This window comes from Saccostrea cucullata, unplaced genomic scaffold, assembly GCF_032062105.1.
Source record: "Saccostrea cucullata isolate Sc308-1 unplaced genomic scaffold, CSIRO_AGI_Scuc_v1 ctg180, whole genome shotgun sequence".
Taxonomy (NCBI): Eukaryota; Metazoa; Mollusca; class Bivalvia; order Ostreida; family Ostreidae; genus Saccostrea; species Saccostrea cuccullata.
In genome coordinates, this window is record NW_026936265.1 from 702,322 (window position 1) to 716,549 (window position 14,228).

General features: G+C 34.7%; 2 protein-coding genes across 5 annotated transcripts in view; both read right to left on the reverse strand.

The window, feature by feature from the left end:
• Nucleotides 1-7,272, reverse strand: part of LOC134245192 (protein transport protein Sec24A-like) — a 13,367-nt gene extending 6,095 nt beyond the window's left edge. Inside the window, exons 1-10 of one of the 4 annotated variants that reach the window (XM_062727464.1) lie at nt 6,968-7,272; nt 6,123-6,629; nt 5,781-5,873; nt 5,184-5,279; nt 3,413-4,473; nt 3,082-3,312; nt 2,865-2,974; nt 1,774-1,876; nt 778-904; nt 276-385 (exon numbers count right to left, since the gene is read on the reverse strand). In XM_062727464.1, the coding sequence (XP_062583448.1) occupies nt 276-385; nt 778-904; nt 1,774-1,876; nt 2,865-2,974; nt 3,082-3,312; nt 3,413-4,473; nt 5,184-5,279; nt 5,781-5,873; nt 6,123-6,629; nt 6,968-7,058 (2,529 nt within the window). In that variant the 5' untranslated portion in view covers nt 7,059-7,272. Of the gene's footprint in view, nt 1-275; nt 386-777; nt 905-1,773; nt 1,877-2,864; nt 2,975-3,081; nt 3,313-3,412; nt 4,477-5,183; nt 5,280-5,780; nt 5,874-6,122; nt 6,630-6,967 lie in introns of all 4 variants that reach the window. The other 3 variants (XM_062727463.1, XM_062727466.1, XM_062727465.1) reach the window with 3 other exon arrangements.
• Nucleotides 7,273-10,220: 2,948 nt separating this feature from the next.
• On the reverse strand, nt 10,221-11,333 carry LOC134245164 (uncharacterized). The gene is made up of 4 exons (XM_062727422.1): nt 11,099-11,333; nt 10,899-10,940; nt 10,647-10,724; nt 10,221-10,517 (listed from the first exon to the last, which is right to left on the reverse strand). Exons 1-4 carry the CDS (start codon nt 11,331-11,333, stop codon nt 10,477-10,479), a joined length of 396 nt encoding a protein of 131 aa, XP_062583406.1. The 3' UTR covers nt 10,221-10,476.
• Between the last annotated feature and the right edge of the window lie 2,895 nt (nt 11,334-14,228).

A 14,228-nucleotide genomic window follows, 5' to 3' on the forward strand; every position in this document is an offset into this window, starting at 1 on the left:
GCTGCATTTCTCAGTTGCTCTCCCAATGAGCATCAAATGTAAATGAACTTTAATGAAAAAATCTGATGGATACATGTATATTCAAAATTGTATTAGCTAGGTATCCAAATGTGTACTTCACTCAAAAAATATTTACATGAAAATAATTTTTTAGAGGAAAAATTTAGCAAGTTTTAGTTTAAATCAGAAGCTGTTTCACTTAATGTATACTTCTTCTTTTCCAGACATTTAATACTGACATGTGATATATTTCTGTGTATAAGAGAAATATTTACCATGTAATCTGATGGTGCAATGAATTCTATAGTAGATGACTTGATCTCAGGTCTTCTTTGGGGCTCCCCATAGGTTTTACTGACAGGGTCATAGGAAAATTCATCTGGCACTGTAACCAAGCAGAAATTCTTGAGAATAAGGAATCTTTGAAATTTATATTTACGACAAAACATGCAAGGATGTTATCATTTCGTAAGGTATAATTAAACATTTGGATACTTTCTAAACACTACTACCACACAAAGTCTTGAGCCCTGGTTTTATTTAACATTTTCTCAATAAACAAGTGGATTACCATTAGTAGAATTCACTCATTTTTATACATGTTACTTTTATATAAAATTGCAAAATCAGAAAATAATCCTTACAAAACATCTGGTTATTAAAACTGCTATAAGATGAACTGCCTTTTTGGTGCCAGCCCTTTGCATGATGCAGTTTGGATTTTAGGAAGCAGCAGCAAATGAAGACTGATGGCTTATTAGACGCGATGCTACTTACATTCATTAACTCTGTAGCAGAGGTTGCATTTCCATCGCCGAGAATCCACAAAGAAAACAAATGGGTTGATATACGTCCTACAGGATCGACAACGCACTATCACACTGGACTGTATCACGGGAAGTTGCTGAAACAAACAAAATGTTTAATTTAACAGGCTGTAACAATACATCCAGCATCAGAACAGCATAGACTACCAAATTAATTTTGCAAAAACTTCATCTCTCTGAAATTCAAGATTTTCTTGTGAGATAAAGGCATATAATGGATTGAAAGTACAAAGCAGGCAGAAATGTGAGCTGGGGTCAATATCATATGAGAAATCTATTTTTATCACAACAATTATGTAAAAAACTAGGACTAAAGAATTTTATAATAATATATAAACAAATATTTTTTTCCTCATATACATGAGAATCATTATCTATAAATACATACTGTATACAGTGTTATTTTCGCCCCGTGTTATTTTCGCCCTTTCAAATTTGCAAACAATAAGGCCCCTGTTTTAAATTCGCCCATTCACAGTCTCCTTAAAGAAATTATACTGCACAAGTAGGGCAAAAGGGGCAAAAATAAAACGGGGGCGAAATTTTCCCTGTATACAGTATTACAATGTGGCATTTATCTTTCTATTGCATTTCAAAAAAGTCTCACCTTTCCATTAGACCATTACAGAAAAATAAATACTTAGTACCTAGCGATAAGCCAATAAAGCCATAACCCAGTTAGGAATGGAAAATCCAAATTCTGCTGTTCCTATTTTTAAGAACAGTTTTGGATTTTCTGCTGATTATATACACCAAAGGAAATGCATGCATTTTAGCAAACTGGGTATTTCATGTACAAAGATAAACAAAATCATTACCTCATCTTCATTCTGAAGGGGTAGAGGGCAACCAAGATTTAATTGATAATAAAGCTCTATATATATAAGCATAAATTATACATGTAAAACATAAGCCTGAAAATTTATGCAATGCTTGTCGTACTTACTGACAAATCTTTAAATGGGTGAATCAGAATTCCTAACGGCAGCCTCGCTTTGTTCAGTAAATTTGAAGTCTGAGGTATAGCAGTTAATGTACATCGGAAAACACTGAAATAAACAAGTTATATCTGAATATAAATAAATCTGTAGAAATTACAATCATCAGGGGTAGACAAATAGAATTTTGCAGTACTTGCCTTAGGACAGGTTACCATCGTAAAACTATCTGTCCTACCACAAAATATGCTTGTCCCACCTTTTTCTTAAATTACACAGAATTGAACCATTGATATTAAATTATTGAGTGAGACACCTAAACACTGCACAAAGACCACCCTAGATCTAAGATCATGAAATTCTTCCATTAATGAATTTAGAGAAAAATGTTTCAATTTTAATTAAGGAGTATTCTTCCTCAATATTCTGCAATAAGATACACCTCTTTTTTTAAATTAATGTTGTATTTATTTAATTAAAAAAGGTGAAGATATCGGACAGTGATAATTCTCATAAAACCTACAAACAACACGAATCTGTGAACAGAACACTGCTGCATGTCGATTAAGAGATAGATTGACAGGGAACAGCAATCAACAACAATTTTAATACCACCAGTATCTGCATTCACAGTATAAATTTAATATTTTTGACAATAAATGTCTAAATTCCCATACAACGTTTTTGACAACATCGATAACTCCGTGCTTTATGACATCTGCATATCTTAACAACACGTCAATGGGTAAATTCTAGAGGAGTTCCGACTATTCGATGTACGTATGTACAGCTGATGCAGTGGTCAACAGCAGTAAAAACAGGTGCTTTGCTGTGATTCATGATTCTTTAAAGCAATAACACAAAAGATATTTGAGTACTGTACATAATTCTTATTTGTTATTTGGAAAAGCACTTGTCCGCGGGCAGTCACCTGTTATCAAATTACTTGCCCACCAACCAAAAATGGTTATCCAAGGCGTCAGGCAATGCTATTTGTCTAGCCCTGATCATATGATCCTTTCTTTTATTAAGTTTAAGAAAAACAAACAAAACATTTATGATATTTGATAATTATTAAATATTGATGCCAATTACTTACTCTGCTTGACAATTGACCTTTTTGTACTCATTATTTAATCTTGGTTTCACTACTTCTAGTCCCTCTGGTGGAAGCAGGTTTTTCTCGTTCAATAAGTTTACTACTCTATCCTGAGAAGATAAAAATTAATGTCTTACTCTAAAATAACAACTTCTTGATTTCAAATATTAAATATCCATTCAATAAACTTGCATGTAACAGGCCTTAAAGTTCCTACCTGTACTGACATAGAACTAAAGCTGGCACTAAGGTTCCCTGGCTGGGAGGACATAGGGAAGCCGCCGGGGGCTGAGGGGGGCATCACACCTTGTCCTCCCCCCGGCTGGTTTGACCCCTGCTGACCTGGAGAGTAGACCCCAGGTTGTGTGTTTGGCTGATAGCTACCAGGCTGGGAAAACTGGGGAGGGTTTTGGCTCTGTGGTTGCCAAGTTGTTGGAGGTGAAGTAGGCTGTAATGTGAAGACCATGAACAATACAGTCATCAGGATTCAAAATATTTAGATTTTTTAAAAAATGCAGGCTGTAACAAAAGAATAAGTGTTGACATACCATTTGTGGGTACTTAGGTCGAGAGGGAGTACTGCCTATTTGCCCAGATTGCGTCTGAAGAGGAAATCCTGTGGGAGGTTGCTGGGTTGCACCAAAAGATGTTGGTGGTGCACTAGAAGTTATAGGTGCCATTCCAGGTTGCTGATAGAAAGCTCCTGTCATAGGGGGTCCACCTGTTGGTGGCCCAGGTCTTGGCATTGGTGGCATCCCAGGAGACGATGCACTTGTTGGGACTGTGGATACTGGAGCTCTCATTAGTGGAACACCAGTGGGTCCTGATGGGGGACCTTGATTAAGATACATTCTTCCACCTACTGATGATGGGGGGCCACTTACTGGAGGCTGCTGACCACCATAAGATGTAGGAGGAAATGATCCTTGCATTGATGAAGGTGGCACAATCCCTTGAGGTTGCTGGCCGCTAAATGATGTTGGTGGCTGCTGGCCGCTATATGATGTTGGTGGCTGCTGGCCACTAAACGATGTTGGTGGCTGCTGGCCACTATATGATGTTGGTGGCTGCTGGCCACTATATGATATTGGTGGCTGCTGGCCACTAAACGATGTTGGTGGCATATATCCACCCCCAGCTGGAGGGGGTCCTCCCAAAGATGGAGATCCATATGGCTTAGGCTGAGCACTCATAGGGGGTCTTGGTGCATTCATGGGTCTTTGTGCACCTGTAGGTGGTACATTACTTCTGGGGGCCCCCATTCCTTGTTGACCATATCCTGTTTGAGGTGGACCAGGCTGTCTTGGTTGCTGACCACTGTAGGATGTAGGGGTCCCCATTCTTTGGGGAGTTCCTGTATGGGATACTCCTGGTTGTCCCATCATCGGACCTTGAGGTCCAGGTTTGCTTTGGTAAGGATTAGGTGGACCTTGTCCCATTGCAGGATTTGGACTGTGTGTGGAAGGTGGACCTCCGATGGCAGTTGACGGGTTAACTTGTGTGACTGGTGACCCTCTATTTGTGGTTCCTTGACTGAATGCATTACTAACACCAGGAGGGCTTTGAATCTGTTGACCATGTTTATCCTCTCCAGATCCTGGGAAACTCTCTTCTTTAAATAAAATACAGAAAAAATCTTTAATTCTGAAATCACTCAGGTGTTAATTACAAGGAGAAAATATTCATTGTTTTTTAAGCTGTTTGTGTTGTGTGTCAATGATATGCATATCTAACATCAGTGATAATAATGTTCATTTCTTTTATAAAATTTGACGCTACATTGATTCACAGACTGTCCAAGGAAATGTTCTAAAAGGAATGCTTAATACTGAATACTCAATAATAAGCATCAGATTAACATGACCATTTCTGCACTTCTTCCATAAATGAAACAGATGTAATGTATATGTATATATATTGAATAATAAGTGCAAGTAAAATACATAGTGTATTGCTTGTTTTCTTTTTTAATCATGTACAACTTATCTTAAAATAGTAAAAAATTAGAGTATAACAAAATTAATGCTTATATAATATATCTAGATCAATAATAGTTTTATTTCGACTTTTTTTAAAAACTGAAACAACCTGTAACCCCCCCCCCCTTTTCACTTCTCAGCACATCTATAATTTTTGAGTAATAATATCCAAAATCCTACCTGAACCTGACTATGAAGTTGCATGAAAACCAGCTCCATAACCTTTTTAGTCTTATGTTTACACTTGTTTACTAAGAAACTTCAAAGCCTGCTTGTTATGTGTATACATGGATCAAGCTTGTAATACATATTTTATGTAACCTAAGACACAGTTTCTTACTTTCAGTTTTCGTTGGTAAGTCCCCTCCTTCTAATGCCTCGTAAGACTGCGTTTCCAATGGAGACGGGGCTCTGGAGGATTTCCGGGATGTTGGTTCTGTCAATCATTATCACAGAGAGATTATTAATTATCAATCAATATTAACCAAGTATCATGCAAAGTCAGATTATTTATCTCATCAACTTGTGGTAAAATGATTAATCTAAGAACTGAAGAGGAAAATCAAAATTTCTTTGCTATTTATACACTGAAAGCCTCACAGTATATTCTATATGTATGCAAAATTCTGTAAATGCTTATAATTCATCTAATTTAAATTTAAATCATTAAAAACATAAAGACAACATAAAGCTTAAAAAATATTATTATAAACAAAATTGTAAAATCTTTTACATCAACGTGCAGTAAAAGATTTTTTTCACAACATAATATGATCGGGTAAAATGCAGTGTTAAAAATGCTTATGAAACACTATATACATCACAAACAGCTGCAGAGAATAGCATGGGGATAATACACAAAACAAAATACACTTTAACAAAAAGAGGCACATGAATGCAGTTTACAAACACCTAACTGTTAACTAAGCCGATATACCTGAATTGTTAGGGGTTAATCCAGGAGTTAGTGACATGCCCACTTGGTGAGAATATTGGCCTTGTCCATGAAAAGGTACAGGCAATCCTCCCTCTAGAAAAGTCACAATCATTTTTCATACAAAAAAGGGAAAGTTAAAAATGTTATTATTGTGGACTTATAAGCTGATGTGATTTTTCAAAACACAATGAAATGCTGGCAAAATGAAACATGCAAAAAGCTTTAAATTAATGACTTATAAAAAGAAATATTTAAAGCCAATGCTTTTTTTGTGCATGCATTACATAATTATAGTAACAAAACTACAGTTGCATCAACAACAAAATCAACAAATATCTGAACCTGTTGGTGGTGTGTCTGTTCTCTGTTCTGGTAAACCTCCTGGTGGTTGAGCAGAAAAATTTAGGGGAACAGGACTATTTGAATGAGATGAAATCTGGACAGAATTGAAACTGTCCACTGCAGAAGCAGAACTTGAATAAGGCATCCCAGGAACAGGAGCTGAAGAAACCCCTGTGGGAAAACTTCCAGATGATGAAATAGTAGGGTGAGGCATATTTGGAGCCTGCTTCTGAATTGAATTTGGATTTGAAGGTCTATTTAGTGGGCCATTAATAAATCCCTGGGATGGAGCAGACACATTCATCACTGGAGGTTGAAATCTATTTGAAGGTAACCCCACTGGGGGTTGCATTCTCTGCATGGGTGGTTTACTGAGAGGAGGGGTGCCGTGTCCATTCAATGAAGCATTGTATCCCACAGGCGGTGCAGTAGGTAACACATTGCCTGAGGAACTCATGGGAGGCCTATTCATCATCTGTCCTGTAAAGTTTTTGTTCTGCATTCCACCTTAAAAAAAAAATATTTTTTTTACCTCAGAGTCAGAATATTGAACACAAAACATGTTTTTATAATGTAGAACTGCATATAAATGAAACTGAAAAGGTGGGTCACTACAAATAAAGTAACTAAATTCCCAAACTGATGATATTGGAGTCTCTGAAAGAATAAAATATATCTGAATGAAAATAGCCCAGCACTTCTATACTTTAAAATCTGACACAACATCTGCAACGTGTTCTTCCAAACGTCATTCTAAATAATGTCAACATACGCCGGTTAACATCTTACTCGTCCAGGAATAACAAATAAATTTCTTTGTAGGTGTGTATTCAATATGTACTTACCAGGGGGACCAGTGCGTGTTGGTTGTGGGTAAGAATTAAAATCATGTGGTCCATTTGGACTGCTGTTAAAATGAGAATGTTGATCCGCCATATTCCGCACTATTATAAAATATCTTTTGATTTCACCATTTTACAAAGCAAACTATCTTTCGTGTGCTTTACTTTCTCTCAATAGATTCTAAAAATAACATATGTACACAAGGATCTCAATTTTTTACAAGACAAATCTCCTAAACAGAACTTTTCCGTTGTCCCTAGCTGTTTGACGAGTCCATTTTCTGATCCGGAAGTTGCTTTGTGACAGTCATGCGCCCAGAGCTATCTAACGTGGCAAGAAGAATTGTCTCCCTTTGTGAAACTCTTTCGTCTCCATCTAGTAAATTTTTGCTATACATGATATAGGTCTTATGGTAAAGCTACTTCTTTTGAAAAAAAAAATGAGAGAGTTAACTCCAGTTTCCAATTATTTCGCTGAACATTAGACGTCAGACTGGCCTTTCGTCAAAATTATTTAACTTTTCTTCATCTCTATAAATAGTGACAAATCGTTAAAATTGCACCAGGCCTATATTAAAATTTCCAAAATAAACATTTGGGATGTATTCCTTTTCAACCAACCTTTTTTTTTTTAATTTAAAATTATTTTTGTTGGATTCCTATTTACCCCAGTATCCGGGATTACTAAATTGTTAACGCATTTAAATACATTAAATTATTATTAGCAACTAACAGCTGTACATGTGTATATTGCAACATTTTTTTCTTTTCATTTAAAATAAGTCAACGTTTCAAATGCAATGGAACATTCTCATTTAAATTTCATATAAATGTGATATCATAATATATTTACATCCACTGAATATTTTCTTCTTTATTTCTTAAGAAAACCCATTGCGTTCATCACTGCATGAACTACATTAGGCATATCACCTGTACAGATTTCTTGATCAGTGGCCGTTCCATCAATGAAACGTGCAAAGACGTTCGCATCATTAACACAATAATTAATATTTTTAATCCTACTTAAAATGATGATTTAAACAGATATAAATATAAACAATAAAATGTCTTTCTTTGTTTGTTATTACTGGAATGAACGGTCGCAGCTATTGCAGAAAAAATTTACATATTATTAACCCGCTTACGCGGGTTATGTATTTTTTCTGCAACAGCTGCTTCCGTTCATTCCAGTAATAACAAACAAAGAAAGCATTTTATTGTTTAAGTAAAACCCGGTTCAAAATGTTTGCAAAACACTTTCCACTTAAATTACCTTGAAATTGGAAAAAAAATGCATATGATAACAAAGTTTGCGACTTTATCAGTCGCCTTTATCAGATGAGTAGTTTTATTTTATTCACTAGAATTAATACAGGATCTCAGCATCTTTGGTGTCATTACATTCCATCTAACTGTTTTTTTTTTTAATTTCAGTGAACGATATTGCATGCGTATTGCATATGCATAAATATGGGAATTTCTGCGAAATATTTTCAAAGGGTAACCTCGTACAGTTTTAATCCATTTTTATTATATCTTGGTTCGCAAGAAAACTACACTGAGATACATAGAATGTCTTTGTCGCAATTTGATTTTGATGAATAATGTTGCCATGGATATTAAAATCAAAATTTCTGTAAAATTCTTTTAAAAAGCTACTCCTCCTACAGTTTTATGTCTGATTGCAATAAGTTTTGCCACACAAAACAGACTAAACCAAGCCGGGAACCGTATCCTAGTCATTGCTGCATTTACAGCACGCTGCATTTTCAGCACTAAGCGGTAGAGATTCCTTTTACAGTGTACGTCATGTTTGTGATGACAACCGTTTTTTTTCCGCTCTGCACTCTTCATTTTTCCAAAAGAATTTTTGCGGAGAATTTCCCGTAAAAGTTTCAATTGTGAAAAGGTTTAGGCATATAATGTGATACAATATATTTATGTATATTGTTCCTCCGCAAAATGCAAGACTTAAGATCAGCTTCACATATCGTGCATTTACTTTTATTCCACCCGAACAACTTTTCAAATACACCTGAACGCCCAAACTTAGATTTTGGCGGCATTTTGCCGACCCCAAATAGACACGCCAATAATTTCCTTAGAACAATCAACTGAGAATTGTTAAGTATTCACTTAAAATAATTTTTAGTTGTTATTCGGTATGATTGAACGATCGTCGAGTACTACCGCGCGGCGAACTGGTTAGAACACGAAGTTACGTAGCGGGGTGGGGGGGGATATACGTAGAGAAAATTCCTTCGGATGAGATCGTGTCGCAGTAGCTGCCGAAAATGATTCCTTAACGAGGTAAATTATTGACAAACAAGTTGATGAAACAAGAATTTCAGCAGTCTCGTTTAAAGACATATCATTTCGTAAGTTCTATGGTCGATACAATGATATATTCAGAAAATACAGTTTTTCATTGTGTCAAATGCTGACTGACGAATTTTCAAACTAATTGCAAGTCCATTATTTATACACTGAATTGACGACGGATTTTTCCGTTATTTCCCGATCATGACAAGGAGCACACAGCGGGTGTGACCGGTCAGCAGGGGATGCTCACTCCCCCCATGGCACCTGATCCTACCTCTGATGTTTTGGAGGTCCGAGTTTGCTCTGCTCCTATTTTGCATTGTTTTATGGACTTTTGAGCTTGAATACTGTTGAACAGTTCCTTATCTCCATATGTTTCACACTTACTGCCCAACGCCCCCGAGTGCCGAGCATAGGTCAAAATTTAAAGCCCTCCACTGGAAAGTAGTGTTGTCTCCATATGAGTGAAAAATTCTCGAGAGGGACGTTAAAATTTCTGAAATCTTTGGTTGAGTTACCTCTTCTAACAGATGTGAAGGTGTCCATCCGAGGTCCTGCGTGTTTGAGTGCTCATTTAAGATTTCATTAATTTGTGTGAATACACTTATACACAAATTGTTGCTATAAGAGCTAGCGCACGTCTTATATTTTCAATATTAATATAATGCAACCTTCGTCAATGTAATGCATTTTCAACATTGTTCAAGTTACGACCCCAACGATGGGAAAGAGCAAACATTAAGGCCTTAAGGTAAACATTGCCAATAAATGCACTTTTCATCTACAAGATGTAGAAACAATGCAATGATTGTGTTTTAATCAAATATGTTTTGAGTAAACTGTTTTATACCTCTTTACACATGAAATAAAGAATTTTGTATATTAATGCGATTATACACTTAGATGCAGCACCCGTTCACATGTTTAGTACATTTTGGCCGTGGTTTGCGACGATGCAACTTGGAATTAAGATAAAAGCTAAAACGAAATGCACGATATTATTTACACTACATGTGTTACAATGACCTTTGTACATGAAAAAATATACAGCAGCTAAATTAGGACAATATCCGGGTTAAGTCCTCGTTGTTTAGTATTTGTAAAGTTTTTGAAGCAAAGAAAGTCATTTAAACTTTAGTTCTCCAAATCCTCGACCATCATTCCCCTGACGTCCACAGTAAAATGTTCTAATGAGTTGTCTCTTCACTTTCCTGAATGCCAGCATGCTCTAAAACAAATGAATAGATAATGTAGACCCTGCTGGAAGAGTCAACTTATTACAGGTCTGTATAATTTTTTAATCGTTATTCTTCATTGAAAAGGAAATGACTCAGTGTAAAGATGACAATTAACAAACCTTTACTCATTTCCTGTGAATTCATGCTGACATACGCACTATCCGATACTTGGCAGACAAATGGTTCGCTGTTTTTCCCTATGAAATTCGTATAATTACATATATATATATATATATATATATATATATATATATATATATATATATATATATATATATATATATATATATATATATATTATATTTTTTACATTTAATTTTGTAATTTTATTTTCACAGGAAATTAATTTACACGAAAACTTAAATCCTTACGCCCTCTGCTGCCGGTATCCCTAAGTATGTTGGAACCATCTTCTAAAACGAAAAGTTTTTAATGAATTTCAATTTTTGCAAGATATAGGAAATAAAGAAAACAGATTAAAAATAATAAATTTGGAAACCATGTTTCCTTCTTTTCCCCCAAAATAACACCAGATGATTTATTGTTCAAAGGAAGGATAAGTTGAAACTACCATGAATATGTGCGCATGCGTACTCCTCTGTAAGCCCGTGTTCATTGCAGAATTTCTCAGTTTTCTTCAGTTCTTTAATTAGTCTTTCTGATTCCTTTGTATATTTTTCTGCACAGGATTTACATAATCTAAATTCTTGTTTATCTACAGCATTCTGTATCCTAGCATTTGTTTCTCGTAGTTCTTCCTTTAGTTTTAGAATTTCAACATGCTTTTGTTGTAATTCATACGTCATTCTCGACCTATGAAATATATTTATAAATTCCTTAAAGCAATTACATTTATTTAGTTAAAATTGCAATTTTTACAAACATTTTTGAATGTTCAATTTAAAAACTAATTACAATGTATTCTATAACCATATCTCTCATAAAAGACCATCCATTTATTTTATTGAAAAAAGGATGTTTGTGAAACACTGATGCGCCCCCCCCCCCCACTAAAACTAATAATTTGTTATAACAAATTACTAATTTGTTTTTAAAAGAATACGAATTTATTATAACAAATTATTAATTTGTTTTAACAAATTACTAAGTTATAACAAATTATTAATATGTTATAATAAATTGATAATTTTTTAAAGCAAATTAATAAAAGATACTCCTGCGGCCCTAATACGCTTCCGTAGATTTTAGACTAAAACAGACAATGATATAAATTTTTATTACAATTCAATTTAATTATCATTTCTCATCAGATAATTGATAAATTATGGTTATATAAAAAGAGTTTACATTAAATACTCCCCAATTGTGAGTGTGTAAAATATGAAAGTGAACCGTCATGATTTTCCGGATAGTAATGATGTGGTAAATGTGCATGGCGAATAAAAAAAATTAAAAGTTTTTCAACTACATGTACCAGTAAAAATTGTTCTACATTTGCTCTACATCTGCAAACGACACAAAGATATTTTTTACATTTTGCACCGCGGATTGCAGCATAAAGCCTCTCTGCATGCAGAAACATGTCATGAGACCAAGATCCAGGGTATCAGCAGACAGCACGTGGTTCATTTCGACAGGCCTACATCTTCGTTTTGATGACAATAAATTCTTGTCATTCATCAACGGACTTTTTTTTTATATCGATGAATCTATTTATGAGCAAATGCGATAAAAATGTCAATTTATTCAATTCTTTGAATTATTTGTTTGCTTTGAAAACAGTCTAAAATAAAAATGATTCAACTTTTTCACCTTTGAATATCTTGACGTGCTTTCCTTGCATGTGAAAGGGTTTTTTTTAGTGCTAAATTTTGTTTGCGGCCGATTTGATGCTTTGCATCAATTTTACTTGGTAACCTTGAAACAACATTGAAAAAAAAATCAAAACCAATGAACTTTGTTGTGTATCTTAGTGTACTCTACTTGTGTGTCAAGTTATATTGAAATCAGACCAAAACTGTAGGAGGAGCGTTTAAAGGAATTTCACAGCAATTTCTGTTTTAAGTAACCATGGTTACACCTTCAACAAAATCAAAAACCAATGTACTTTGTTGTGTTTCTTAGTATTGTCTGCAACGTCAAGATCTCTAGACAGTAATATGTTAAACCATTGACTGCTTAATACCGGTATTGCATGCCTTTGACCTAAAGGCATGACATTGACTTACGCCGTAAATCTTGCGGTCATTATTATTATGAAGGTCAGAAGATGTCGGGGCTGATACGCCTTTACGAATATATATGTATTGTCAAAACATTGTACAATCTCATATGACTTTCAATCAGGACAGTGCGTCTTCGTTTAAAGAAGTTAGATAGGTGGTCTTAACCCCCCCTCCCCCTCCCCAACAATACAAATCTGTGAACAGAGCATAAAAGACGGTCCCCCGGAAATTCCAGAGGTGGGATCAGGTGCCTAGGAAAAGTAAGCATCCCCTGTTGATGGGCCACATCTGTTATGTGAATGTTCAAATAATCTCATTGATTAGTAATTATGTTCATTGTTTACAAATTGTCTTACCTTTGAAGCTGGCAAGTAACGTCGAAGAAGGAAAACATTATATATCACATGAGGTATTACAATTGCGTAGTATACATACATCTATTTTTATATACTAGTATACCCGAGTCTTCGACAGAAATGGGAAGTAGTTTTCTGATACGTGTAACAGTAAACGAGAGACATATTGATTTTTGAGGGCTACACGTGTAAACAAAATCGAAATACATCTTTGTTATAATCCTTTCTTGATAAATGAAGCAGGTAAACTTTGTAACTGTTAACAGGAAATTTAGCTATCAAGTGTACAGACCCAAAATTTATTTTAAACAATTGTAATAGAGGCCAGTTAAAGGTGATTGAAACCAAGGTTGCTTCTGCATTACTATATGAAATAAAATGTTAATTTATGTCAAAAGTTATAGATGTTTTAAAAATAAAAATGCTCTTTTAAAACATCTTTGTGGCTTATCAATTTCTGCATTGAAACCAATAGGGATTACCTGAATTTTACGGAAAAGGCAAATATTGGAAATTATTTCATGGAAGAAGATGGTATGAATTCAAAATTAGTTTGATAACATTGTATTTATGTACAGAAAAGTATACACTGTATCATCTTGCTATTTTAAGGATAAAGGACAAACAACTCTTTAGAGTATATACATTTATGAGTATGAATCAGGAAATGTGATACTCAGTATATTTCTTTACAAGAATTCCACTGCTCTGAAAAATTCAAGTAAATGTAAAATTCAAATTAAAAAAAAATCATTTGTTTATTTTTACATCGGATCATCCTTCATCATTTCAAACATAACTAAGTGGCATCAACGAGTTACTGCTCTTTGCGCCTTGTTTCAATTAGTTCAGCATTCGTACGAGGGCTGTTCAATAAATAATGTCATGAGCTCGATAACACACAACATACAAATCATATGACATTAAGCTTGACTTTCTCTCGTTTTTGAATCTTTAATGAATTGGTAACAGTTTATGTGACCCCTTTTCATCGCACTATTTCATTGTGGGAAGCTGGAAAACAAGGGTTATTCGAGAAAGTGCATTAAAAATGAATGGTAAAGAATCAGTAATCTAGAGTGAAGTTAAACGCTTTATTAAAGCTGCTGTAAAACTTGTCAAGAATGTTAATCCTAAAGAAATATTAACTGAAATATGT